Source organism: Abramis brama, assembly GCF_963993115.1.
Source record: "Abramis brama genome assembly, chromosome: 17".
Lineage (NCBI taxonomy): Eukaryota > Metazoa > Chordata > Actinopteri > Cypriniformes > Leuciscidae > Abramis > Abramis brama.
The window spans coordinates 13,669,572-13,696,606 of record NC_139979.1 but is presented as its reverse complement, the minus strand read 5'-3'; the positions used below and the strand labels follow the sequence as shown (position 1 = coordinate 13,696,606).

General features: G+C 37.4%; 2 protein-coding genes across 7 annotated transcripts; both read right to left on the bottom strand.

The window, feature by feature from the left end:
* Positions 1-74: 74 nt before the first annotated feature.
* Positions 75-11,770, bottom strand: slc45a4b (solute carrier family 45 member 4b). Of its 5 annotated transcripts, XM_084089941.1 has the most exons (11): positions 11,714-11,740; positions 11,005-11,165; positions 10,673-10,715; positions 9,310-9,373; positions 8,513-9,112; positions 6,279-6,467; positions 5,920-6,099; positions 4,082-5,163; positions 3,352-3,451; positions 2,226-2,437; positions 75-1,571 (listed from the first exon to the last, which is right to left on the bottom strand). In XM_084089941.1, exons 5-11 carry the CDS (start codon positions 8,769-8,771, stop codon positions 1,203-1,205), a joined length of 2,391 nt encoding a protein of 796 aa, XP_083946067.1. In that variant the 5' UTR covers positions 8,772-9,112; positions 9,310-9,373; positions 10,673-10,715; positions 11,005-11,165; positions 11,714-11,740; the 3' UTR covers positions 75-1,202. The 5 variants fall into 5 exon arrangements, with proteins under 5 accessions (XP_083946067.1, XP_083946070.1, XP_083946069.1 ...); XM_084089944.1 differs by lacking the exons at positions 9,310-9,373; positions 10,673-10,715 and having other exon boundaries at positions 11,714-11,752; XM_084089943.1 differs by lacking the exons at positions 9,310-9,373; positions 11,005-11,165 and having other exon boundaries at positions 11,714-11,747.
* A 952-nt stretch (positions 11,771-12,722) lies between these two features.
* Positions 12,723-24,067, bottom strand: gpr20 (G protein-coupled receptor 20). Of its 2 annotated transcripts, XM_084088741.1 has the most exons (3): positions 23,892-24,067; positions 18,235-18,263; positions 12,912-14,499 (listed from the first exon to the last, which is right to left on the bottom strand). In XM_084088741.1, exons 2-3 carry the CDS (start codon positions 18,240-18,242, stop codon positions 13,404-13,406), a joined length of 1,104 nt encoding a protein of 367 aa, XP_083944867.1. In that variant the 5' UTR covers positions 18,243-18,263; positions 23,892-24,067; the 3' UTR covers positions 12,912-13,403. The 2 variants fall into 2 exon arrangements, with proteins under 2 accessions (XP_083944866.1, XP_083944867.1); XM_084088740.1 differs by lacking the exon at positions 23,892-24,067 and having other exon boundaries at positions 12,723-14,499; positions 18,235-18,469.
* Between the last annotated feature and the right edge of the window lie 2,968 nt (positions 24,068-27,035).

The window sequence follows — 27,035 nt, the reverse complement described above, 5'->3', positions numbered from 1 at the left end:
CATCTAGTGGTCCAGCAATTCATTTCAGATTCAACCACACTGTGCTGAAGTTTCAAACAATCATTCAAACAGGGAAGTGTAAAGCTTTCTCTTTATCAAACACTAAAATAAAAAAGTCAGCAGTACCAAAAATACCAAACAAATGTGTCCACCTTGATTATGAAACACAAACACAAATTTTTGCCTGATAAAATAGGATACAAAGCCAGGCCACTGACCTCCGTACATCAATTGCAGACATCACATTTCCAGCAATGCATTTAAACTACATGAACATAAGAGGCCATAACTTAGTTGGTCCACTCAGGCAGAGTGGAGATCTGTGACTTACTAGTGAAGAAAAATTTGGCCTGTCGTCTTGATTGAAAAGCAGTCTCAAAAACTTGTGCATATAAACTACGCAACAGTATTGGAACATTATGAATTTGGCTATGAAAAATACTGCCACTATTGGGAGTGTCATCACTTAAGACGGAGGCTGACAGACAGTAAAACTTGCCATGACAGCTAAACGCACTTCCTCATTTCACACACCAATCACTGCTGCAAAAAGCAAAGCCATTTCTTAACTTAATGCCATGGTCATCCATTCTATTCATACCGTAAAATAGTGTACCTAAGAAAATCACATTTCTGAACTAAAGACAACTCTGAAAACCAATGTCTTATTCAAAATCTAGAAACATTACAAAAAAAAAAACATTTTGGTGCATAGTTAAAGTCTTTACAGAAGTGAGCATTTTGCGCTCGAAAGCAGCAGCTTTACCCCTGAGTGTTTCTCAAGAAATGAGGGACATACAATGATATTCAGACATATTTTAACAGAGAGTAAAACGTCAGTCTGAAAATGTAAACTCGCATCTGGTATGCAAATGTTGACTTGCAAAGTGGAGTCATTAAATGTGTGGAGAAAAATGTATTAGCATGTGAAACAATGTTTTCACTGTAGTGACGTAAACCTGGTAATTTTTTTTTTTGTAGACAATGGAAATGTTTGGGCACAAATAATAAATAGCTTGAGAAATAATCTCAGAAATCACATATTTGACTCAAAAAGTCTCTGTATCAAATCCACAGAATAACATCAGCATGTGTGAGAGTATATGAATGGTAGAGCATGCCCCTCTTAGTCTTTTGTCTTAACTTGCTTGTGCATTCTGGGATTGGTACTTCAAAAACTCTAGTATTTTACGTTCTAACACTCAAACTGAGGATTCAGCCTCTGGCTTGCTGGAACTGTTCCTTGGCATTGACTTTAAAACACTGTGTTTCTCTGTACTGTTATTGGACGCTGCCTCCGGTTTAACAGAACTTGGGCCTGGCTCTTCATCGTCCTCGTCTTCATCGTCGTCGAGTGTATCAGGGTAGATGACGAGGATAGCCGCAGCAAGGAAAGCAAGAAAGGATCCTCCCGATGCCACCATAGGGATCACCCTCACTGTGCCAACGGCATCTACAACCGCTCCGAGCGCCGACGCCACCAAGATCTGAGAGATGTAAACCTGACATGTCAGGATGGCGCAGTCGATGCCAAAGCCTCGCCGTGAGTTGCCAGGGCTGTGATGAATGTACTATGACAATGTAAAAGAAAGATGATAGACACTCATTGAAAAACACTGCTGCTGCTGCAGGGGAAAACTGCTGTAACAAATCAAGTGCTACGGCAGTGACAAATTAATTCTGTATAAGCTTATCTTCCAAATCTATATCCACATACACATACTATTCTACAAATGTTTGGGGTCAGTAAGATTTTGTGAATGTTTTTAGCAAAGATCCATTAAATTGATCAAAAGTGACAGTAAAAACACTAATAATTTGACAAAAGTGCTGTTCTTTTAAACGTTCTACTCAATGAATCCTGTAAAAAAAATTAAGCAGTTTAATGTTTTCAACGTTAATGATAATAAGAACTGTTTCTTCAGCACCAAATCAGCATATTAGAATGATTTCTGAAGGATAATGTGACAGTAAAGACTGGAGTAATGATGCTGAAAATTCAGCTTTCGCATCACAGGAATAAATTGTATTTTTAAATATAATAAAATAGAAAACAGTTGTTTTAAATTGTTTTACTGTATTTTGATCAAATAAATGCAGCTTTGGAGAGTATAAGAGACTTCTTTCAAAAACATGTAAAAAAATCATTCCAAACTTTTGACCAGTACTGTGTATATGTTATTGGTAATATCATATATTTGATAAGTTTATAAAATGATACAGACCTCCTTGATTTCATGGTACTGTCCCAGAAGAGCATAAGGGCAGTATGACATGCTCATGGAGATGATTCCCATGGTGCTTATCATCACCATAGCAACATATACATTTGGAAAGATGGACATGACAGCTGTTCCCACAGCAAAGGCTAGAGTCCCCAACATGTAGGTGATTTTTATGCTTAGGTCATAGTTGTTTAAGATCCTTTGGAGCACATCTGTAAAACAGATGAATAATTTGGTTTGAATAATAATCAGAATGGACACCAACAAAGACAGAACAAAAAGTGCTGACTATGAAACCATGTTCAAAAGTTTGGGGTTGGTCTTTTTTTGTGTGTGTTTTGAAATGTCTTATGCTGACCAAGGCTGCATTTATTTGATACAAAATACAGTAAAAACAGCAATATTGTGAAATATTATTACAACTTAAAATAACTTTCTATTTTAATATATTTTAAAATGGATTTTTTCCTGTGATGGCAAAGCTGAATTTTCAGCATCATTACTCCAGTCTTCAGTGTCACATGATCTTTCAGAAATCATTCTAATATGCTGGTTTGGAGGCTAAAAGACATTTCTTATTATTATCAATGTTGAAAACAGTTGTGTTGCTTTTTTAGAAGTCTAGAATATAGAAGGCTCAAAAGAATTGTCATTTGAAATAGAAAGGTTTATAACAATGTAAAATTATTTGCTGTCACTTTTGATCAAATGAATGCATCTTGCTGAATAAAACGATTAATTTTCTTTCAAAATGAAAAAACTTACTGACCCCAAACTTTTGAACAGTAGTGTTACATAAGATATGTGACAAGATAATGTTTCTCAATTTAAAAAAGACAACAATTTGAATCCTAAATTACATGTAAAAATAAAACCAAGAAAATATACCCAACATTCTGATCTTCATAAAGGGAATTGCAGAACAACTTATACAAAGTGTATAAGGACTAACATACTAAAAAAAAAAAAAAAAAAAAATCTTATTCCACAACGTGGTCATGTGAGTGTCTAAATACAGAACTGAAACCTGATCACCCAACTGGGAAGAAAAAAAAAAAAAAAAAAAATGTAATTCTCATCATTAGCAATGTCCTAACCAAATACAACACATGAACGTAACACACACCTGAGCAGAGGGCAGCTGTAGCTGCGTAGATCACAAGACCCCAGCAGCCCATCTGCACACCTTTACTGTAGTTCTGCAGGGCGGTGGAGTTAGCAGCAGCCTGGTTTTGAAAAACATCAACAGGATATCCAGTATAAGTATATATATACAAATAAATTCAGTATTAGATACCATTAAATAGAGCCTGTATTATATCAACACTAGATATTACAAAAGTAAATTGTATGTAGTGAAGACTAAGGGCGTTTTCAGACATGTATATCATTTGCTTTGTTCAGAAACAGGGATTAAAACTGTTACAATGTTGCAATTTCTTCTTGGTTCGGTTCACTTTCACAAGGCAACATTTTTATTTAAATTTACGGATAAAAAAAATAAAATAATTACCCATTTTTCCGGGTGCTGATACGAGTGCGATTGCTGTGTTCATATGCTTTAAACTAAACGAACTAAGCGAGAAAGCACGCCAGGTTCCGAAACAATGCTCCAAACGAGCCAGATGTGAAAACGCCCTCAAAGTATCACAATGTTGGCTTAACAATTTTGGTAGGCTAATAATTTGGTATTTTCATTGATTAAAATTGTGATTATTATAATTATTTTTACATTATCTGGCAAATAAATTAAAGATTGAATTCTAATTTATTAATATTTGTATACATTCATTTTATTTGCAATTTATATTTACAGAAACTATAATTAAAGGACAGGATAAAAAAACTCTTCTTACAGTCGGGTCTCCTTCAAAGATAACCTGGCCCATGAAGTCTGTGTAGAACACAGCCTGCGCGATCATGGAGAACCAGGTGAGCAGGTGACATACACACAGACGCCAGAGCTGGGGCGGCATCTTCAGCATGGACAACCAGAGCAGTTTGACCGTCGTACCACCATCTTCATCCTCGCTTTCTTCGTCTTCCTCAATCCTGCGGGATGCAGAGATTTTACTTGGTTGCAACTTCTGCCTCTCGTGACGTCTAGGTATTTTGTCGATGTCATTCAGGCTTTGTGAAGATTTGATTGGCCTGGCCATGTTGCCGTAGCGGCGTCGCCATTGAAAGCCCACACGTCCGTGATAAGAGAAAGTGAAGGAGGGCTGGCGGTAGAAGGAAGGGTGGCGGCGGCGCACTGGGCCGCCGGATGGTCGTAAACCAACTTTGCATGGTTGATTAGTGCCATTCGCTGCTCCATTGATTGGATTGCCGTTTACAGTATTGGCAGCTCCACAGATGTGTTCCCCATTGCTATCACACTTCTGTAAGTGGTTGTCAGTGCACTGACCTAGCTGACTGGTGTTGTGACAATCCACTGCTGTTCCATCATCTTGTACACCCTGAAAGTCCTGGAATAAATTTGGTTCGATGTCCCAAAGAAACTGCCCATCGCGATCCAAGTCTGGGTCAAGCTCTATGGCAGAATCTGGCATGGCTAAAACTGAGTCACTTTTACATCGCACCAATTCGATGTTTAGAAAATCAGTTGAAACATCCCGATCAGACCGATCATCCTCGTGGACTGAAAATGGTTCCTCCTCAGGGATAAGTTCTAGTTGAGGCAAGAGGCGAGTGGATGGAAAGCTTCCATAGAGTTGGACAGAAGGTGGCCTTTCTTCATCCTCATCCTTCAATACCCCTGGCTGGTTGGGGTTATATAGATGCTCCTTGATGCTGAAAAGATGAAGCGTCGCAGAAATGATAAAGATGATGGCAGCAAAGAAAAAGAGAACCTGCTCTTGGGCCTTAAAAGCTCGACCCAGAAAGGTATTGGTCCAGTCCAGCCCTCCAAGCACGTAACCTACAGCACCTCCCAGCCCTGAAAGACAGGAATTACATCACTTTAAACCACCGAACACAGAATATACAACATCAATGCAGCCTTCAAGGCTAAATATCTTATATGACTAAAATATAATCACCATCCAGTGTTTTTTTTTTTTAAATGTTTTTTTTTTACTCACCAAGTCTGTATTTATTTGATCAAAAATAGGGTAAAACAGTGATATTGTGAAATAATTACAATTTAAATGACTGTTTTTATTTTAATATATTTTAAAATCTCATTTATTCTTGTGATGACAAAGCTGAATTTTCAGCAACCATCTTCAGTGTCACATGATCCTTCAGAAATCATTCTAATATGCTGATTTGGTGCTCAGGAAACATTTCATATTATATTAAATGTTGACATATTTTTGTGAGAACTATGATATATATTTTTTGTTCAGGATTCTTTGACAAATTAGAAAGTTCAAAAGTATTAATTTGAAATGGAAATAGTTTTTTAACATTACAAATGTCGTTACTGTTACGTGTGATCATTTACTGAATAAAAGTATTCATTTCTTTTCTTCTTTTTTTTGTATGTACTGACCCCAAACTTTTGAACTTTTGTAGTGTATAATCACTTTTTCCATGCAAGTGGAACATTGTTATTTTGATTAGATCTTTACCAGTGAGTAATTATCTAATAAAAGCATGACTGTTTTTTAAAGAGTTGAGATGGTTTAAGTCTGATGCTAAAGAACAGAACATCTCTATTCCAGTTTCCTCCCGGTCCCAGAATATATACCTGCTGAGAAAGCATGTATATTTAGAGCCATGTCCTGTTCCTCAGTATCAGCCACATCCAGGAGGTATGCTCTGATTGGTCCGTCCAAAGCATCAGCACAGAAGTCCAGAACCACCACACCAACAATAGTCAGCACGATCCCAACCAGTTGATTACCGGGGACGTCACCCAGAGACAGACCTGTTTGAGAGACAGATTAAAATAAACTGTAAGGTCAAAAAATTAAAAATAATAATAAAAATAATACATAGTCATGGGACTAATGGGACTTTAAATAACAGTGGCATGCAACTATGTGCATGAACAATTATGCAATTAGTTTTAAATAATATATAAATATATAAAATAGTAGTAATTACCTATAAGAGATCCATTGAGAAATAAGGCCACTCCCATTAACAATCCTACACACAGCACCAAAATGAAGGGTCTCCTCCGACCCCATTTCAAAGTGCAGCGGTCACTTGCTGAGCCAATCAGAGGGGTGAAAATTAAACCCAAAATAGGGCTGAGGAACCAGGTTAAGCTGTAATACTGCTCTGGGAGACCTGCAAGCAGAAAAGGACCACAATCAATACAGTTCCAAGGGTCAGGCAGATCAAAAATTAATAACCAGTTTGCTGAAATGTACCAATATGGCAACTATAGCAACTCTCATCATTTGAAACAGATGACTAGGCGAGTTTCAGCATGTCTGCAGTTCATTAACCTGCCATTTACAACACTATAAACCTTTCAGGCAATAGATCTAAAACTGTGTCATAGTAATGAAGCAACCACATTGCGTCTGACAATAAAACTATTATCAAATGCGATGACTCAGAGTATATAAAAAGGGCGTGGGAAAACTGAAGAGTATTTTACATGATTTGGAGGTAATGGCTCATAACAACTAATTTTAACAATAACAGCTGTAGGAATTTTCCATGAGTCGAACATTTTCTAGTCTGGCACGCAGAACTCGTGCCAGGACTGATGACATACTAAAATCCAAACACTTGATTACTCAAGTGAAACTTAAAATGTCAAACAAGAAGTCCAAATATGCGAAAGAACATGTCATGTGTGAAGTGGGATGCCGACTGAGAATGAGAGAACAGAAAGTGCAGACAACAGACATGTCACATGTCAAATCATAACTCTTCAGCATTAAAGATGAACAACCATCTATTCAACTACATTTGAACCTCTACAGATCAGTATAAGGCGCAGTATGAAGTAATGAAGTAATCAGCCTGTATTATAAAGCAATAACACTGACAACTCTCAAGGGTCAGAACTTAAAATAGATGGTTTTGTCAATACCCACAGCATTTAATCCATCACCAGAGAGGATCTTATTCTTTTTACGATAAAAACAGACTCTGGTTGATTGTCTATTAAACCACGCTCAACATTTCAATTATTTTACCTATTTTCATCAAGTAGGCTATTGGAGATTTTAAGGGGTGCATATATTTTGCATCAACATGCACATTAAAGGGACAATTACAGAGTGATTTAGGCTACGATATGCTAAATCTTCTGGGAAAATGGCCTTTTAGAGTTTACTGGATGATGTTCAATCTAGCTGTTAAATCTAGTCAAACTGCTTTTGGTACGGGATCAGAGGGTCTTCAGAGCAATTCAAACCTTTTGTAATATTAACCCTGCAGTTTCCTGAGAGGACCTGTTGACATTGATCTTATTCAAAATGGACGGAAAACCGAGCGAAAGAGAAATGCACACACTCACACATTCTCTGAATTCCATGCATACCTTGTCCATTTTTGCATGCTATTGTGGAAACAAGCCTCCCTTCATCTTACTACTATGACAAAGGATTGGCATTGACACAATAGGGAACACTTACCAAAACCAAAGGAATGTCCCTGTTCAATGATTATGAACAGAGGTCTTAATCCTAGAATAATTAAAAAACACTAAATCACCCATTAACCCTCTATCTATCGACCTTATTTTGCAACATGGAAGTAAGCTATCTTCTGTGAATGTGCAATACCTAATTCATTAGTGGTTAAAGAATTAGAAGAATATCAAAGTGCAGCAAATAGTAAAACTATGCACTACAAATCAGTGTGTTTATAATTACGACAATACATTAAAATAATATTATAAGACATACCAGTTTACAATATCAAGCAGCATTAACAAGCTGTTTTGTACAGCCAAAAATAACTGGAAGCGAATGATACCAGACGCCATGACAATTTACAAGGTACAAAAATAAGGTGGATACAAAGTGCAGACCTGATATTGCAAAAATGGCCTTTTCTGTGCCTGTTTCGGTTACATCAGCATTTTCAATGCTTTATCTAAACCTAAACAATGTTAAAAAGATCTAAATGCTGTCATTATAGTGATGAAATTATAGTTTCTTCTGTGGAACACAAAATATGATATTTTGAAGAATGTTTTTGCTCATACAATGAAAGTCAATGGGGTCCAAACAACACTCCCTCATTGACTTTCATTTTGTGGCCAAAAACACCAACAGTTTTCATAATATCTTCTTTTGTGTTCCACAGAACAAATAAAGTCACACGGGTTTGAAATGACATGTTTGTTGTTGGGATAACGGTTGAATACTAACCTAGCTGCAACAGCACAGGAGTGACCAGCGCTGTTTCCATGGCGTAGCAGAACTCCCTCCCAAACATGACGGCACCGTGCATGACCCATAACCGCTTGGGGATGTGGTTTACAGATTCCTCACTGGCCGAGTCCTCTGACATCTCCACTTCCTTCTCCATGTTTTGCCCACCATTTGGATCCTTCTCTTGCATGACTGCCAGGTCCAGCACTGGAATGGACTCTGTGACAGCGTTCTTGGGTGCCATGCTGGCCTGCATATACGATGCTGGTGTGGGGTCTTGATTCAGATTCCTGTGGTACTTACCCCTCACAAGTACAGACTCTATTTTGCTTAAGACCTCCAAGTTGATCTTTCATAATCCACAGCAGTTTTCTTATTATAAAACACTAACCCGTAGTCAACAGAGAGGTCATGTTGTTCCATATATTTTAGTCAGAGGTCTACCATCCACTGTAATGAATACCAGTCAATATAGAGCTTTGTTGGTGTAATTCACAAGTCATGTTTTCTTGAAAGGAAAAAGGGTAAAGGGGGAGGGCATGGAGAGCAGAACAGGTGGATGTTCCTCTGTGTGCCTCCATGGAATTACTTATTAATCTAGATGAGAGAGAGAGAGAGAGAGAGAGAGAGAGAGAGAGAGAGAGAGAGAGAGAGAGAGAGAGAGAGAGAGAGAGAGAGAGAGAGAGAGAGAGAGAGAGAGAGAGAGAGAGAGAGAGATCTTGACATTAAAAACTGATATCCAGAAAGATCAAGGCAGTGGAAAAATGTTCGTGAAAAACAAGATGGGAACAAACCTGGCATTATGACAGTAAACATAGTTTTACCAAAAGCATGACATATTTGGCATATCTGTAATCCCTGGAGAAAGGCAGATGAAATAATAAGTGACTAAAATAGGGAATAGGCACTGAAAAGATAGTAGAATGCTGATACTTATTCCTAATAGAACATTTTAAAGCCTTAAAGGGATAGTTCACCCAAAAATGAAAAATTCTGTCATAACTGACACACCCTCAAGTTGTTCCAAACCTGTATGAATGTCTTTCTTCTGCTGAACACAAAAGAAGATATTCTGAAGAATATGAGTAACCAAACAGTTGATGGACCCCATTGGCTTTCAATGTATGGAAAAACACACACAATGGAAGTCAATGGGGTCCCATAAACTGGTTACTGGCATTCTTCAAAATATCTTCTTTTGTGTTCAGCAGAAGAAAGAAATTCATACAGGTGCTTAAGAACATTCATACATTTTTGGGAGAATCCCTTTAACTGAAAGTACAAAAACACCATCTGCTTTTTCACATAACACAATTTAGACTATTACACTTCATAAAATTATGCATTTTATATACACAAATTATATATATAAAAACATACATATTAATATATGTAATTATATTAATATATAATTAATTATATTTTAAATGATTTTCAAAATTTAAATTTCTTTTTTGGTGCCCCAAACCTCAGGTTTAATATTTTAAAGACTTTTTAAAAAAAAAAAAAAAATAGCCATAACAATATTAATATATAAAGAGATGACGTGTAAAATAAATGTAATACGTGCCATCTTTTGTGGATTTACCGATGATATCAGAAAGGTATTTATCCAAGCACAAGCTCTAAAACAATGTTTAAAAACATTGTTACAGAGTAGGATATGCAAAAAGAATATGTACTTTTAAGTTTATTTATACCTTCTACAGTCCTATGGTAAAGGCAGCAAGTGTGTAAAGTTCCAAAGGTCGTTTTAATTGAGTTAGCATTACACAATCCTGCTTCACCAAGTTGCTGTAGAGCTATAAATTATAATAGCACATGTGCCAGTACTAAAATATTTCCATAAAAGTTTTAAAAACTAATGGTGGATGAGCAGCTGATATGATAAACCCATTCGTTAAAATTACTGTATGCTCAACGTATATTTGTAATGTTATTTTAATATTCAGTTTTAATTTTATTTTATTAATTTGTTTACTAAATAATTTTACTATACACTTTAAACTATTTATATTTACTTATTTAAAATATAGGCTACAGTAAAGGATAATATATGCGAAACTATATAGCCTAATTAATTTCAACACGTATTAGAAATTTGGTTACAAGACTCAGGAACATGTCCCACATGTAATAATCAAAAACATATCCTACCTCGTTCCTCAAGTAGCACGTGTTTCATTTGATGCCCAAATACCTTAAACCCAGAAATATTGTCTCAGATAAAGTGAAGTAGGCATACACCAGAAGGGCTACAGAACAAACACATACAGTGACAGAGCTAAAAAAAATATATGTCACTAGTTTTACTTGCTGACAACACGAGGCTCGTGATAACTGCCCGCCCCCTGTGCACTGTACTGATAAGGCTACGCTACACCCAGACGCTTTTGGCAGGTAACATTCACCCCAGAGCAGCCCACTGAACCCAGACCTGCTGTGACAAGAATCAGGTGTGCGAATGGACACCTGTGTCAGAGACTTACATGACAATGTTTTATAAGGAGGACGATGGAGGACGATGCATGACGACATGGCGGAGAGGTGCCTTGCGCTGAATCACGTGCATACCTTTTAAGAAGAAGCCTGTGATGGAGCTCGATCATGCCTAAACATGTACGGTTTATTTTTGTTATTGGAATTAAGCCTGGAAACATAACATTAAACCCAGTCAATTTCAGTTAACAACGTGAGATATCAATGTTAGACACATAAACAACCTTGCTGGCTGAAATAAACACTACAAACATCCACCAGATCACCATAAATCCCCCGTTGCCTATGATTTTTTTTTCCTGGATTCAAAGGATTGCCAGATCATCCGACTGTTGCATACAATGATTTGTGTGTTGTAGATGTTTTACATTACACACACTAATCATGTAACTTAACCAACTTTATTTCCTGGGAGGGTAAGTGATCTGACTGGGAATGAGCGAGCTAAGTTACAATTATTATGCGTTTGGGATTTCGCTGAACTTTATATGAATCATCAGTTTGATTGATACTTATACAGTCTGTTAGCCCGGACTGCTAGCCTGCTAAATTAACTTGCTTCTACAGTAAATTAAGAGGATACCATCACTTTCCGAGCTCGACGAGCGGTTCGATTCATACATCTTCATTTGTTGACAGAGAAAGAATCTCAGCATCCACACAAGTGAATGGAGTAAGATATTAAAGAGAAAAATGTACCTGCTCTCAGGTCGCGGATGTCTACTGCATCTTTTGTCTGCTCGAGGTTGCCAGTCGTTACACTCAAGGCAACAAATCCCCCTCGTCAGACTCAGCAATGATGTAATCTCGCTGATTGCTGTCACAATCTGTGAACTAAAAGCAGTCATGTCATTCATTACTTATCTCATTCGATTTAATAATGTCATAAACACACAACTGATGTCTCTTAAAGTGGTATTTGATAATAAAATACTATAATGCAATAAAATAAGTCAGGTTGACCTTAATTTGACAGATTAGATACGTGTTATTGTAGAGTTTAAATAAAATACTACACACTAAGTAGTAGTCTACTGCAACTAGTCCAGCCTGAATTGCTTAAAAACTATTTAAGCATTGATTTATATAGAACTTCATCCTTTTTTTCTTCTGTACTTCAGGTCTGTGGTTAACATTACGTGAAAGAATAGTTTAATTTATTAATTAAAATCACTGATAGCCTACTCTCATTTGGCCTAAAGCATAAAACAAAAGCTTATCTAAAATGTTAACACTATGATTTTGCTGCTAAGCATCAAATCTAGTTATTATTTGAATTTTTTTACAGAAGTTCTAAAAAGGATTTTATGACACAAAACAATTTTTTTTTTACATTAATGTATTTATTATGTATATTTTCAATCTGGGGACCCACAGGGGGCCACATGGTGGGGTCCATGGAAAATTTAAAAACAAAAAACAAAAAAATGTTTCTCTGTAGGTATACACTATAAAGTTTGGGGTCAGTTTTAAAGAAATTAATACTTTTATTCAACTAGAACCCATTCAAAAGTTCGAAATTCAAAAATTATATTTCAAATAAACGCTGTTCTTCTGAACTTTCTATTAATCAAAGAATCCTGAAAAAAGTATCTGTTTCCACTAAAATATTAATCAGCACAATTGTTTTCAACATTGATAATAATAAGAAATGTTTTTTGAGCACCAAATCAACATATTGGAATGATTTCTGAAGGATTGTGTGATACTCAAGATGTAATGATGCTGAAAATTCAGCTTTGCCATCACAAGAACAAATTACATTTGAAAATATATCAAAACAGAAAACAGTTATTTTAAATTGTAATAATATTTCACAATATTTTATTGTATTTTTGTTCAAATCAAGAGACTTATTTTAAAAGCAATAACAAAAACACATCGGCCCTAAACGTTTGAACGATAGTACACTCTAGGTCAGAAAAAAAGATACAGTAGATATAAATACAATATTTTCTAGATAATGTTTTAATAATTTGTCTTGGTTTCAGTACAGTAACAATATGATAGCCAATAATATAAACCTTCATGTGTCTTTTTCATACGCACATTGCTGTATACATACAGTTTACGTCTGCCGTTTAAGGGGTTCCTCGCAAGAGGTTCATCATATTTTGGGGTCCTTGGCATCAACATTTTTAAAACCCCAGCTCTAAAACACTACAAGTTTAAAAATGCTGTGGCGTATTATGTTGTCATTGCTGCATAGTTGTTGTAGTTACAAACAATGTCACATGTGAAATTAAATGCAAGCTCATAAAATAAATATTGCGTATTTACAGTACACAGAGAAACAAAGTCTCATCTATGCCCGTGGTTTTGCCTTAGTATATGACGTGGTAATTGCAACCATATGAATACTGTACAGGACACATGTACACATGCTCCTTTATGCAGGTCGGCTTCCCTGCTGGACAGGGCTCATGTTTATCCTTATACTTTTATCTATATTATTCACTGTGCCTGAAGCCTTTGAGCTCTTCTGCATGCTGATAATATCTCCACTCGTCTGCTCTCTTTCTATCTTCCTCAAAAATCTCTTCATGGTAGACTGAAAGTTAGTGGTGACGAAACAGTAGACCACAGGATCCAGGCAGCTGTTTAAGCTGCTGAGGGTGACAGTCACATGGTACACAATCACATGATGAGGCAGATCAGGATTGAAGTAAAACAGAACTTGACGGATGTGAAACGGTGTGAAGCAGACGGTGAAGATCACCAGCACGGTCGACAGCAGCTGTACGGCTTTCATGCGTCTGTCGCGGCTCTGCTGCATTAGACCCGGGCTGGAAAGGGCGCACATGATTCGAATAGTAAACACTACGATGATCACCATTGGGAGGAAGAACTCGAATACGGTCAGCGCGAAAAGTTTGGACAGGCAGCAGCCTGAGTGCTTGAAGGCCGTCGTGAGAAGCGAGTAGGTCACGATGATGGCGAACAGCCAAATGCAGACGCACACTGCTTTGGCCACACCAGGGTTCCTCCACTTCCGCGAGGCCTCAGCCTGAACTATGGCTAGGTAGCGATCCACACAGATGCTGGTGAGGAAGAGGATGCTACAGTACATGTTGACGAAGTAGCTGAATATGTGCATGTAGGAACAGTTGAGGCACTTTCCTCCGCTGTAGTACAATATGATACGAGTGGGGAGGGAAAGGTTAACCAACAAATCCGTCACAACCAGGTTAATGGTGTAGATGACTGATGTAGTCTTCGGCTTGGTCCTGATGCAGAAGACATACAAAGCCAGACTGTTTAGAGTCATCCCTACCATAAAGATAAGTGTGTTGATGACCACCAAGGCTATCCACAGGCTGTAAAAGTCATTATAGAGACCCTCATCCAAGTGGGCCAGTCTGTGTAAATAAGGTTCACGGTATGGTGGAGAAGTATTAGTTGTTAGGGGAGGAGTCGATGTTGATGTGAGGTTCAGATTCGATGAAACCTCTGTAAGGGTCATCTTTGTGGTTTGGGGGCTGGATCTGCCCAAAAACACAACGAGAAAGAAAAGCCATTATTTTTAGATTAAAAAAAAAATGGTAGAATGATAGTTTTTGACTAATTGAGTTTAAGACAGTTTGCTAAAACTTTATAATAACTTTTATCAATAAATCATTAACAAACATAATATAATGATTAATGGATCATTATACACCGCCCGCACAAAAAAAAAAAAAAGAGTTGAAAGTTTTGGGACGTGCTGGAGTAGACTTTACAGAGTGCTTGACTCTTCCATTGTCAATACAAGATCTTGACCCTCTTGATGGAATAACAACATTTATTTCCATCAAGAGGTGCATCAACTTTTGAATGATCAGGCAACATATTATATTATATTATACCATGGTCTGGGTGAATACTCGATTCTGATTGGATGCAGGGTGTCCATTAAAAAGTGATAGAGGACACCTAGTAAAGGAGTTCTGGTGAAACAGACTGTTTACTGTTCGAAATTAATAAATAAATGCGCTGGCTACATCAGCTGTGAGTAACCATAGCAACAGGCAGTCAAAGTATCTATATTGACTATAAATCGAGCGGACTATAAATATCTCTGGTTGCTAAATAAACCGTCAGGCGTAACCAGGGAAACCAAGTTATTGTTTGTAAAAACTTTAGATTTCAATTGTAAAACTAATTAAAATATAAACTAATGTTTTAAAAATGTGTTATTTGGCAAGTGACCATGGTAAAAGCGGGTTAATGCCCTTTGAGGTGTCCATTGTCAGGTATTAAAGGAGAACTCCGGTCAATTTTAACATTGAGCTCATTTATTTGTAAATTTGGAGTGCTGCCGCGCGTGAACTCGACAATCGATTACTATGGACTTCGACTGAAAACAGGATGTAAATGCAGGTATGTGCGCTGGCTGAAATAACATCATTTTTATTCATATCTTTCACATCTACTGCAGTCAGATTCACCGTGTTCACTCTGAAGGAATCACTCATATTGGCTGTGCACTTGTAATGACACATCAAGGATGTTAAGAGGCTAAAAGCAGGTTTAAAACTTGCCCCATTGAAGTCAACAGGGTGCAAATTTTAAAAAGAGGATAACACGGTGTAGGCAACACCGATTTTTGTCGTTGTTCTCTGTACTGACAGCACTCACAAAAAAATGAGCTCAATGTTAAAATTGACCGGAGTTCTCCTTTAATGGACTTCGGCGGAGGCTGCGCATCGGACGGTTCACGCCTCGCCGTCGTCCATTAATACCTGACAATGGACACCTCGTCGGGCATTAACCCTTGATATTATATTATATTATATTATATTATATTATATTATATTATATTATATTATATTATATTAGATTAGATTAGATTAGATTAGATTATATTAGATTAGATTAGATTAGATTAGATTAAACAGAATAGGCCCTAACACAGACCCCTGCGGGACACCCTGCTGTACCAATGTTGGTTCGCATTTATTTTTCCCCAAACATACATACAGGAAATGATCAGTGAGATAGGATATAAAACCAATCAAACACAACAACAGAGATATCTAACCACTCACACATCCTTTCAAGGAGGATGTAATGACATACAGTGTCAAAAGCAGCACTAATGTCTAACAAAACTAAAATACTGCTAGCACCCATGTCAGCACAAGTGAGAAGAGGTCTCAGTGCAGATAATAAATAATTAAAAATGTATAAATAAAGAAACAAATTAATTAAATAAATAAATAAATAGAAGTTGAGGTACAGCACAATATGAATGTAGTAAAATGTAAGTAAATAAAAAATAAGTATTTTTTATTAATAATAAGACTGTAAGATTATAACTTTTTAGGACTACAAACTAGTTCAGTGCTCAGATGGGTATTTAGTTTTTTAAATGTTAGTTAATTTATATATTTTAAAACAACAAGTCATTCTTGCATGTACCAGCTAATTTAGTACACTATATAAAACATTTATAGTTGCAAACTGTCTGCTGAATATACAGTATATACTCTTGCAGTAGATAGTATGCTATATATAGTTGGCTATTTCAAACATACTGTCAGTTTCTTTGGTCATGTTTTACCTAGGTTTGGTATGTAATGACATAAAAATAATTGACAGTTTTAAGACTGCGTGTGTCTACATCTCAAACTCATGTCACATGGTACAATGTGGCATAATGGAAAATTGCCTGCAAAAACAAATATGCTCTCTTTCCATCGCAGGAAGAATGAGCCTGATAAACAAACAGCCTGGAAGCCTCTGACGAAGAGGTACCTACGGTCTGGCATAGTTCAGATGGTGTTCAGAATGAGATGTGTTTACAATTAAGACTAATGGGAAGGATTTGTTTGGATACTGAGATTCGTGGGAATAGACGTCTATCCCACTATTACGCAAATGAATTCTGAGCAGCATCTAAAGGCATCAGACTTCTGACTCTTTTGCATGTTTATTTACTTGGGCCTCTGCTCAATTTACATCTTAATTGAAAAGACAGAACAATATACAATACGTATTGACCAAAATAATGTTGTTTAGATATCAGAGACTAAACTCCACACAATGAATTTAAATATTTTAACAACGTCAAGCACTGTTGCATAATTGAAATTAAGCTCTAAAATTGATAACTTTTGACTTTTTTCTTTAAAACACTGATTTTATGTCAGTTTCACACTGACAATAAAACATACCTGAAAGTATAAAAAAGGCAATCAACTGTTTATGAGTGAGGTGGTGACCTCTATTCCTTCTGTCTAGAAAGTATATTAGCTAATAGTCATCGAAAAGCAGACTCTCAGATATAAAGAGGGAATGCCATTCTCCAAGACAACAACAAAACTAATGGCCCTCTCTGAGAGACAGTGATGCATTAATGCTGTCCAAATAAATATCTCTGTGTGAGCCGCCGTCAGAGCTTTTGATGTAGGCTGGTTGTTTTTGGCTTGAGGATGATCCCTCGTTGTAGCAAAATATTGCTTCGGCACATTAAATGGTGACGAAAGAACATGTACAAGTTTTGGGAACATTTGGGGTAAATCCATAAAATACCCGCACATTAATAGAAAATAAAAAAATAAAAAAAAATGTAATATATATATATATTATTTATATATTAACAAAATTGTACCACCAGTCTCATAAACAAAGTAACTATATAATGTAATAAATCTAAATAAAAACTTTTTTATCTTGTATATATAATAGGAACTGCACTGTACTAAAATGTCTACACATTTACAATGTTTCTTATTATGCCTCTTGATATTTTTGCACATTTCTTAGCCCATTCTACCTCTTGATGCCACTTTCACTGTTATGGTCACTACCTCAATCTGTATAACGCACATTCTGTGTTTATACTTTTTCATTTGGACCTTGTATTATATTCAGACAATTGCATTGAGCTGGTCTCTGCTTCCGTACATCATAATTTGCACTTCAAAAACCATCTTTATTGTATATATGTATATATAGCCATTTAAAAATATGGTTATACAATTTAGACGATTAAAGTTAGTTAGCATCTAACCAGAAGTGCAAATAGCAAAATGTATATAGTAGATTTATTAAACAGGTGATTCATTTTCTTCTCACTTAAAATAACTGTTCACACACACAATATTTAATATAAAAAAAATCAAGGTTGGCATTGCAAACAATGGCATGGCATGTATCAACATTTTGTATCAATAAAAGCACAACAAAAATTTGCATCATTGCACAGTAATCACACACAACACAAAGTAATTGCTTACCTGCACATATAGAAGGATGAGAAGTTGATCTGGAGTGTGAAACAGAAATGTTGTAATGAAGGCCACAGAACTGACACTCAAATTAAACCATAAAAGACCATCTTAAAGAACCTTAAATGATGAAAACCAAATCCCTTGTGCTATAAACATGTTGAACTTCTTCACCTTGAAGGGGGAAAAGGAGAACATCTCTCCACCTTGTCTGTGCTGCACGTCTCTTTTTCTATCCCTCTCTGTTTCACTCGTTTGTTGTTTCTTTCCCTCCCTTCATCCTCTGGCTCACAGGAAGTTCGAGTTAGTTTGGATAAACCCTGACATTACAAACAGTGGATTCTGGGATATGAAACTCTTCATTGTGATTGTTTGGTTTACTGAAATAAAATGTAACATACATTAAATACAATGTTACGATTATTTGAATGAAAATGTTGCCTTAAATTTTACAGTAGCACTGGGGCTGGAAAAACAATAAATACTGCACATAATGCAAAGTTCTAAGTTGATAAACTTGATAAAATGTCATAAACTGCATAAGTCCTCTAAAAGATTTTTTAAGGTGTCAGAATGCCAGCAAGATAGCTAAAATAAAAGAACAGGATGTATTAATACTGCTGGACATGTCGACACTTTTTCCACATTTCCTGTCTGGAAACACATCCATCACCATCTGCCAGGTCTCTGTACTGATGTTTCTGAAATTTCTCCAACTAAAGATATGAAGTCTGTATAAGTTCAAATGTGACTGAGAGTGAGTTAAAAAAATTAGAACTGTGTGCTGTCCTTTTTTTGTCTCAGATTTGTTTAACAGCATTGGAAGCATGTGAATCATATTTGTATGTGGAATTTACAGTATGCCTGTAAACTTTTGAAAGTCACACACGTTATTCAAAATTATTCTGAGCCCTGGTGATAACTGAATAACTGTTCAGCTGTCAACCATTACATTTTGTCACTATTAAGAGTTAATTTTAAAAATCAAATATTAACTCTAAAAAAGGCCAGTTCTCACTAAGGTTTCAAGACAAAAAGGACAATTACACAAACACCTCATTTTGGGGAATTCTGTACTTTGTATTTTTCATAAATGTCAGGTTGGGGCAAGTTGTCAGATGTTTTAAATGTTACAAATGTACAGTAATGAGCAAAATGTCTCTGGTTTATACACTCACCTAAAGGATTATTAGGAACATCTGTTCAATTTCTCATTAATGCAATTATCTAATCAACCAATCACATGGCAGTTGCTTCAATGCATTTAGGGGTGTGGTCCTGGTCAAGACAATCTCCTGAACTCCAAACTGAATGTCAGAATGGGAAAGAAAGGTGATTTAAGCAATTTTGAGTGTGGCATGGTTGTTGGTGCCAGACAGGCCGGTCTGAGTATTTCACAATCTGCTCAGTTACTGGGATTTTCACGCACAGCCATTTCTAGGGTTTACAAAGAATGGTGTGAAAAGGGAAAAACATCCAGTATGCGGCAGTCCTGTGGGCGAAAATGCCTTGTTGATGCTAGAGGTCAGAGGAGAATGGGCTGACTGATTCAAGCTGATAGAAGAGCAACTTTGACTGAAATAACCACTCGTACAACCGAGGTATGCAGCAAAGCATTTGTGAAGCCACAACACGCACAACCTTGAGGCGGATGGGCTACAACAGCAGAAGACCCCACCGGGTACCACTCATCTCCACTACAAATAGGAAAAAGAGGCTACAATTTGCACGAGCTCACCAATATTGGACAGTTGAAGACTGGAAAAATGTTGCCTGGTCTGATGAGTCTCGATTTCTGTTGAGACATTCAGATGGTAGAGTCAGAATTTGGCGTAAACAGAATGAGAACATGGATCCATCATGCCTTGTTACCACTGTGCAGGCTGGTGGTGGTGGTGTAATGGTGTGGGGGATGTTTTCTTGGCACACTTTAGGCCCCTTAGTGCCAATTGGGCATCGTTTAAATGCCACGGCCTACCTGAACATTGTTTCTGACCATGTCCATCCCTTTATGACCACCATGTACCCATCCTCTGATGGCTACTTCCAGCAGGATAATGCACCATGTCACAAAGCTCGAATCATTTCAAATTGGTTTCTTGAACATGACAATGAGTTCACTATACTAAAATGGCCCCCACAGTCACCAGATCTCAACCCAATAGATCTTTGGGATGTGGTGGAACGGGAGCTTCGTGCCCTGGATGTGCATCCCACAAATCTCCATCAACTGCAAGATGCTATCCTATCAATATGGGCCAACATTTCTAAAGAATGCTTTCAGCACCTTGTTGAATCAATGCCACGTAGAATTAAGGCAGTTCTGAAGGCGAAAGGGGGTCAAACACAGTATTAGTATGGTGTTCCTAATAATCCTTTAGGTGAGTGTATAACCTGGTTTCCTGAGAATGGGAACGAGACACAGCGTGCCGGTGAGTCACATGTAGTACACAGCAAATCATTGGCATAGGATGAAGTCAGGTGATGCAATTAAGTACGCAACCAATCTATTACGTACAATCTCAGCACCTCGTTACGTTCCTGCCGTTTTAAAAACGCGGAGCTCCCATTGAAAGAAAATTGGAAAAATGCGCTAGCCACAGGAAAAAACGCTTTGGTAGAGATACAGCCTAAGGGATCAATAGGAGTAACTGACCACCCTTTTAATACAATTGAGAGATCTCTTGAAAGAACCCGCGATCTGCAGATAGACGCCAACCGCCAGTCTGTCTGACATGTTTCCCCACCGAAGCCCCTTAAAGGTAGCGGGGGTAAGTCTAGCTGAATGATGCTCTTGAAGAAACTCCAGGACTGAACCAACCGGGCAGTCAGCAGGTTTAAAGATAAGCATACAGCTTTCTAGTAGAAGGAGCACTAGCAGTGAGAATGGTATCAATGACTTTGGTTAAGAGACCAGAATCTATGAGCTAGTACCCCTCAGGGGCCAGACCCACAGCTTCAAAATCTCTGGTTGGGGGTGAAAAGTTGTCCTACGAGCCTGGGACAGAAGGTTCCTCCTGCTCAAAATCTCCAGGGAGAGCCTTCCAGGGGAGGTACCAGGTCCACAAACAGTACTTGGGCTGGCCAAAATGGAGCTACTAATGTTAGTCGCAGCCCCTCCTGACGGACCCTCGCCAGAACTCCCAGGAGCATAACGATAGGGGGCAAGGTGTACAAACGCAACCTCTGTCACATCTCTGCATGGCATCCAGCTTTAGATGAGCTGGAAGATAGAAAGAGAACCAAAGGGTACAGTGGGTTGACTCCTAGGAGGCAAACAAGTCCACTTCCACCTGGCCAAATTCTGCAATACTTGAGGGTAGAGTCGCCAATCACCAGGACTCAGTCCCTGCCTCGACAGGATGTCTGCTCCCATATTGTGGTGTCCTGGGATGTAAACTACCCACAGGGAGAGCAGTTTAAATCTGTCCAGAGCAGGATCTGCTGCACCAGCCTGAACAGGGGGTGCGAATGCATCCCACCCTGGTTATAATTTAGGTGACTACTGATGTGCTGTCCGTCCGCACCAACACATGATAGCCCCTGAGATCTGGGAAGAAGTGTCTTAGTGCTAAAAAGACAGACCTAAAGAGATGAGGGGCTTCCCCAAAGAACCTGGACTGGGCAACATCCATGACATTGACCCAGCCCGTAAGTGAGGCGTCCATTGTAATGACGACGACAAAATGCCCTCATGGGATCCAAGGTTACACACCGTGGACTCCTCCATATAGAAAGGGCACAAAGTGCTTGACGTGCGCCCTTAACATGAACATGGATTTTAGAATGGGATAGACCCCTTGTTTTGAGCAACCATGGCATGTGAGTGAAACGTCTGTCGTGATGACAACAGGATCTGCTGCTAACGTCGTGGTGCCAGATACCACAGGACACCTTCAGGGGTCTTGTAGAGTCCATGCCTCTGCAGGCCGGCACTGTTTTGGCAGCACAAGGTGGACCGACAGCATATTAGGCAGATGGTCGTAATGTTTTGGCTCATCTGTGTAAATTAATTGCAAAATTTGTTTGCCAACACAATGGTTTGAAATGTGTTTGTTATCCTTTACATTGTTTTTGTTTCATAAATAGTTTAGTTTGATAACAACATGTTTTAATGTTTAAATTTAGCTGAAAAACATATTGCTGTTCATTGGCAGATTCCATCGTGACAACTTACTCCATATAGCGTGACAAACGTTTTGGTCATAAATTCAACATGGATTTTTTTTCCCCCTCTGGGTTATAACAGTGTAAACATCCAATTCAGCTTTTTTGTTACCCAGACTTTAATATGCTTAAACAGAAATTGACTTAAAAATAAACCTACATTGGAATGTAGTGTAAGGCTGAGTGAATATGGGTGGAACTCTTTACTACACTAATAGATCAGTAGTCCCTTTAAAGGTATACGTGTAAATTGAATGTGAGACAATGCCCTTCATCATCACAGTATGGTAATGCCTTTCTGATACAAGGGACTCATCAATATGCTAATTAAGGACAATCCAGGCACAGGCTGGTTCTGTCTGGGGAGGTAGAGTCGCTTGCACCCCTAAAACACATCTGTGCCATTTGCTACACAGGACAAATTATGTTTGGTGTCATCTTGTTAGTTTATAAACTGAATTCAATTGTGGTGAACTTAATAGACATGTTAAAGTATCCTAATGTACAGTATAGGTACTATTGCTATAACACATATTGAGAACAAGATGTTAATTTTCTTCTCCCCCTATTGATCAAAACCACCCATTTGCCTTCAGGTCTATGGTCTTTGCTTTTCTGTCAGTTGGTTTTGGTGTTAGTATTCCACTCATGGTTAACAATGCTTTGCTCAGGGTATAAGAAGGAAAGGTAACTGTTAATCTAGGCTGCCACTCATGCCGTTCCCGCACACTGGTGTGTAAGCTCACAAAAAAGGCAGTTACTCTTCCTCTTCTGCACAGCATTAATTGTCAACTAAGTTTTTCTATGTTGTTCCATTCTATTTAAACATGTAACTTAAATAACTTTGCCTGCTTTAAAGGCTTTGAGAATCTTTCCTTTTACCACTGATAATGCTGGAAGCTAAGGTGATTGTAACTTTTGTTATCAAAATGTTCAGGTTAAATCCTACGTTTTCTGATCAGTTCTAAGAAAGACTTTTACTTTCAAAGAATAAGAGGTTAAAGAATGACAACATCTATAATGGAGTCAGAATAATTATATGGAGTCAAATTAATAATTGCACGTCAACTGCTTTTTGTTCCGATTATTGGTTCAAAATAGCAGCATAAGCTTCCAGCCTAAAAGTGTGACAATGCATTTAAAATATTAATTAGAAATGAGGTGCCCATTGGTGAAATGAGGTTTCCATTGAAAATCAGACATCTTTTTATATACAACACATTTATCTTTAAACATATAGCCCATTTAAAGATAATAGGCACTGAATGAGTCCAAAAACAAAGATAAACACTCTTATTAAAGGACTATTCATGTATTAGTGTCTCAGATGCTTGGTTAGAAAGATGAAAGAATTTGTGTGGTTTAAAACTTTATTGTGCTTTTTTTTAACCACTGTTTTCGGCTGCCTGGCAGAATTTCACAGGGAGTGAACATCTTGAATACAGGCCAATTATCTGCTGAGTGCTGAACTGTATAACATATAGCTGAACACAGGGTACCTTTTTCAGAGTGGAAAAAACGTCATCTCCTCCCTGTAGGATAATACATCAATGTCCAGTGTCTCTGTTTCTCTTCTGGTGCAGCAAAAGAATTGACAGTTCCGTCAGAGCCCTGGAAATGACCCACGCGCCTCAAGTCATCTTACCAGAGGTGAATAAAAATAGGAAAGAAAAATAGATATGAACAGTCCAACCAGCAATCACCACACCGTAACATTGTTTGTTAACAAATATTAATGCTTCATTCACGTGCTATCAGAATTCTTGTAAATACGAGTTTCCTAGTTGAAGATTGGACATGAACGCCCTCTCAACCTAGCTAGAAATGTTTTAAGAAATGTTATCCCATAACATTCTTATAAAGTTTTTAGCAGGAAGTTTCCCAGCGGGCACTGGACGTCGACAACCCCACAAGTAGCATTACCAGCTTCACTTACTAACCAAATTAACTTTATTTCTGTCATACGTCTACAGAAGTTCTTATTGAGAATAAACAGGAGGTTTAGATGTTTCGTTAAATGTTTCGTTTGGAGTCACTATTATGGTGATCGGTGTTCGCTTTAGTTGAGCTCTTGACTCTTTAATATTAGTTTTTCTCTGGCTGCTGTAATTGTTAATACATTAAATAATGTTAACATATGAGACCTTATTGTAAAGTGTTACCAGCATTTTTAATTCCTGTGTCTATTAGACTCACTTACTGTAGACATCAACTCCTGGTTTCACAGACAAGGCTTAAGCCTAGTCCCAGACTAAAATGCATGTTTGAACTGTTTTAACTAAAAGAAACTTGCACTGACATTTCTTAAAATATTTCAGTGCCATAATTTTTCTCATAAGCTAAGTTTCCATCCACTTGTCAATCGAATTATCTGAAGTTCGGTAAAAAAACTCATGCGAATAAAGCTGGTGAAAGTGTGTTTCCATCCAACGGCTTTAAAGCGAATAAAAACCTGTGCGGAATGACGTCACATGCTGTTTTGCGATCAAATTGGTATATCAAATTGATTTGAGACATTTTAAGGTGTTTCCATTTATTTTTGCACTGAATCGCACAACATTCAAGCAAACATTTGCGAACAAAGTTTTGCTAGACAAAATGGATTTAGACACATAACGTTTCCATCAGCGTTTATCGCATAAGCCGTATATCGATCAAGATAAAATCCGATGAGATCGAACGTATTTGAGTCGATATTCATGAAATTCAATCGAATTTTACTGTTTCCATAAGGCATTTTTCATTCGATATCACTTAATTCGGATAAAAACGTGTGGATGGAAACATAGCTATAGTCTCACGATGTAAACCAGGAATGTATTGTTCTAAGGAACATTTATAAAAGCTACTTAAATGTCATAATTGAACTAAAGCCAGAACTAAGCCCTGTCTGTGAAACCAATCAGCATATGAATCTCAACAATGGTGACATGCTTCATGCTGCAGTGCATTCTGGGAGCCATGGATGAGGCACCCAGAATACACTGCAGCATGAAACGTCACCATTATTGAGATTCATACACTGAATCTCAATGTCTAGTCTAATAGGGTGGACGAAAGGCAGAACAATTGCTGTTGTGACAGGTAGGCCTATGCTCAATTAGTTTTTTTCCACAACAGCTACATCGCCTTGTCTTGTCGTTAAAGTAGTGCATATTTGCTATATAACATAAATAATAATTTTAAGTGTATAGGCTATTGTATGTTTTATAGGCTACACAGCGTGTTTATTATTTTATACAATTGCATGTATTTGACCATCTAGATAGCGCAATGTATGTTTATAAATGTTGTCAACGAATGGGATGCTACATTTTATTCAAAATTAAACAGGCTATCTTTACAAGATTTTTAAGAAATAAGCAAGAATAAACGCGTCCTTCATCTTTCCTATTTCCAACAACAAGCACTTGAACGCGACAAGCTTGTAATCAGGACTTCAGAAGTTGGAAGTAGGACATTTCAGAGAGGCTAGCTAGCACATAAAGACAGTATTATTACTTCATTTGATTTCTACACTATAGGCTACCGTTCAAAAGTTTGGGATAGGTATGATTTTAATGTTTTTGAAAGAAATCTCTTATATGCTCACCAAGGCTACATTTATTTGATCAAAATGCAGTATAACGGTTTTCTATTTTAATATGTTCAAATGTATTTATTCTTGGCAAAACTACATTTTCAGCAGCCATATGCTGCACTCACGCCATGTTGTAACACTATCAATGCCAATATGATGTTGTGTTCACGCCATGTTGTAATTGCGAGATTTCAGCTTGTAAAAAGCGTTCACGTCCTCTATACAGTCTCTAGAGCTCATATTAAAGCTTGTAAGATGGGAATTTTCTGAGAGCTTGACGAGGTCGTGAACACTTTTTACAAGTTGTATCTCGTAATTACGACATGGCGTGAATGCACCCATTATCAGAGTCACATGATCCTTCAGAAATGTTTGTCAATGTTTCAAGCTCAAAATTATGGCATTTATTTTAAATAGAAATCTTTTATAATATTATAAGTCTTTATTGTCAATGACTTTATTGTACCTTATTGTAAATTGTCAATGTAGCCTAATGCATCCTTGCTGAATAAAAAAATTCTTAAAATCGAACTGACCCCAAACTTTTGAACGACAGCAAACCTACAATAGCTACATTTATTGTATAAACATTAGTCCAAAGTGGGACTGTTTTAAACTTGATATTAGTTGTTTAGCTAAATAAACAGTGACATACAGGCTACAGCATTGATTTTCTGCGCTGTAATCATTCTTCGGCCATTCCAATCTTTTGTACGTATGGCAATGTATACTAAACGGATCGCAGCACAGCAAAGCACTATCAAGCCTATTAGATAGCAAAAGCTCTTGAAGTGCGTCTGTTGCACTGCGGCAAACACGATAGGATGTTCATACAATATGACCCGTGGCTATTATAAGACTTATCTCCAAAGCCATTTATCACAAACTTGCACTGATTGTGAGGATCTGGCACCCTCATCATGTGAGGACAAATTGCACTGGAAGGGCCTGATCTGTGAAAAATATCACACTTCGAGATTACAATGCATCCGGTTCTCTCCAGTGAATACAATTACGCTTGATAAATGCCTCCACAAAAACAAATAATGGTGCCACAGTAGCA

Excerpts from the sequence above, each read along its gene's own strand:
- slc45a4b (XM_084089942.1), bottom strand. The coding sequence starts at position 8,771 with ATGCAGGCCAGCATGGCACCCAAGAACGCTGTCACAGAGTCCATTCCA. Across the intron at positions 3,452-4,081 it reads TCTTTGAAGGAGACCCGACT|GCTGCTGCTAACTCCACCGC; the intron begins GTAAGAAGAGTT and ends TTTCAAAACCAG. Across the intron at positions 2,438-3,351 it reads TACAGCTGCCCTCTGCTCAG|ATGTGCTCCAAAGGATCTTA; the intron begins GTGTGTGTTACG and ends TCTGTTTTACAG.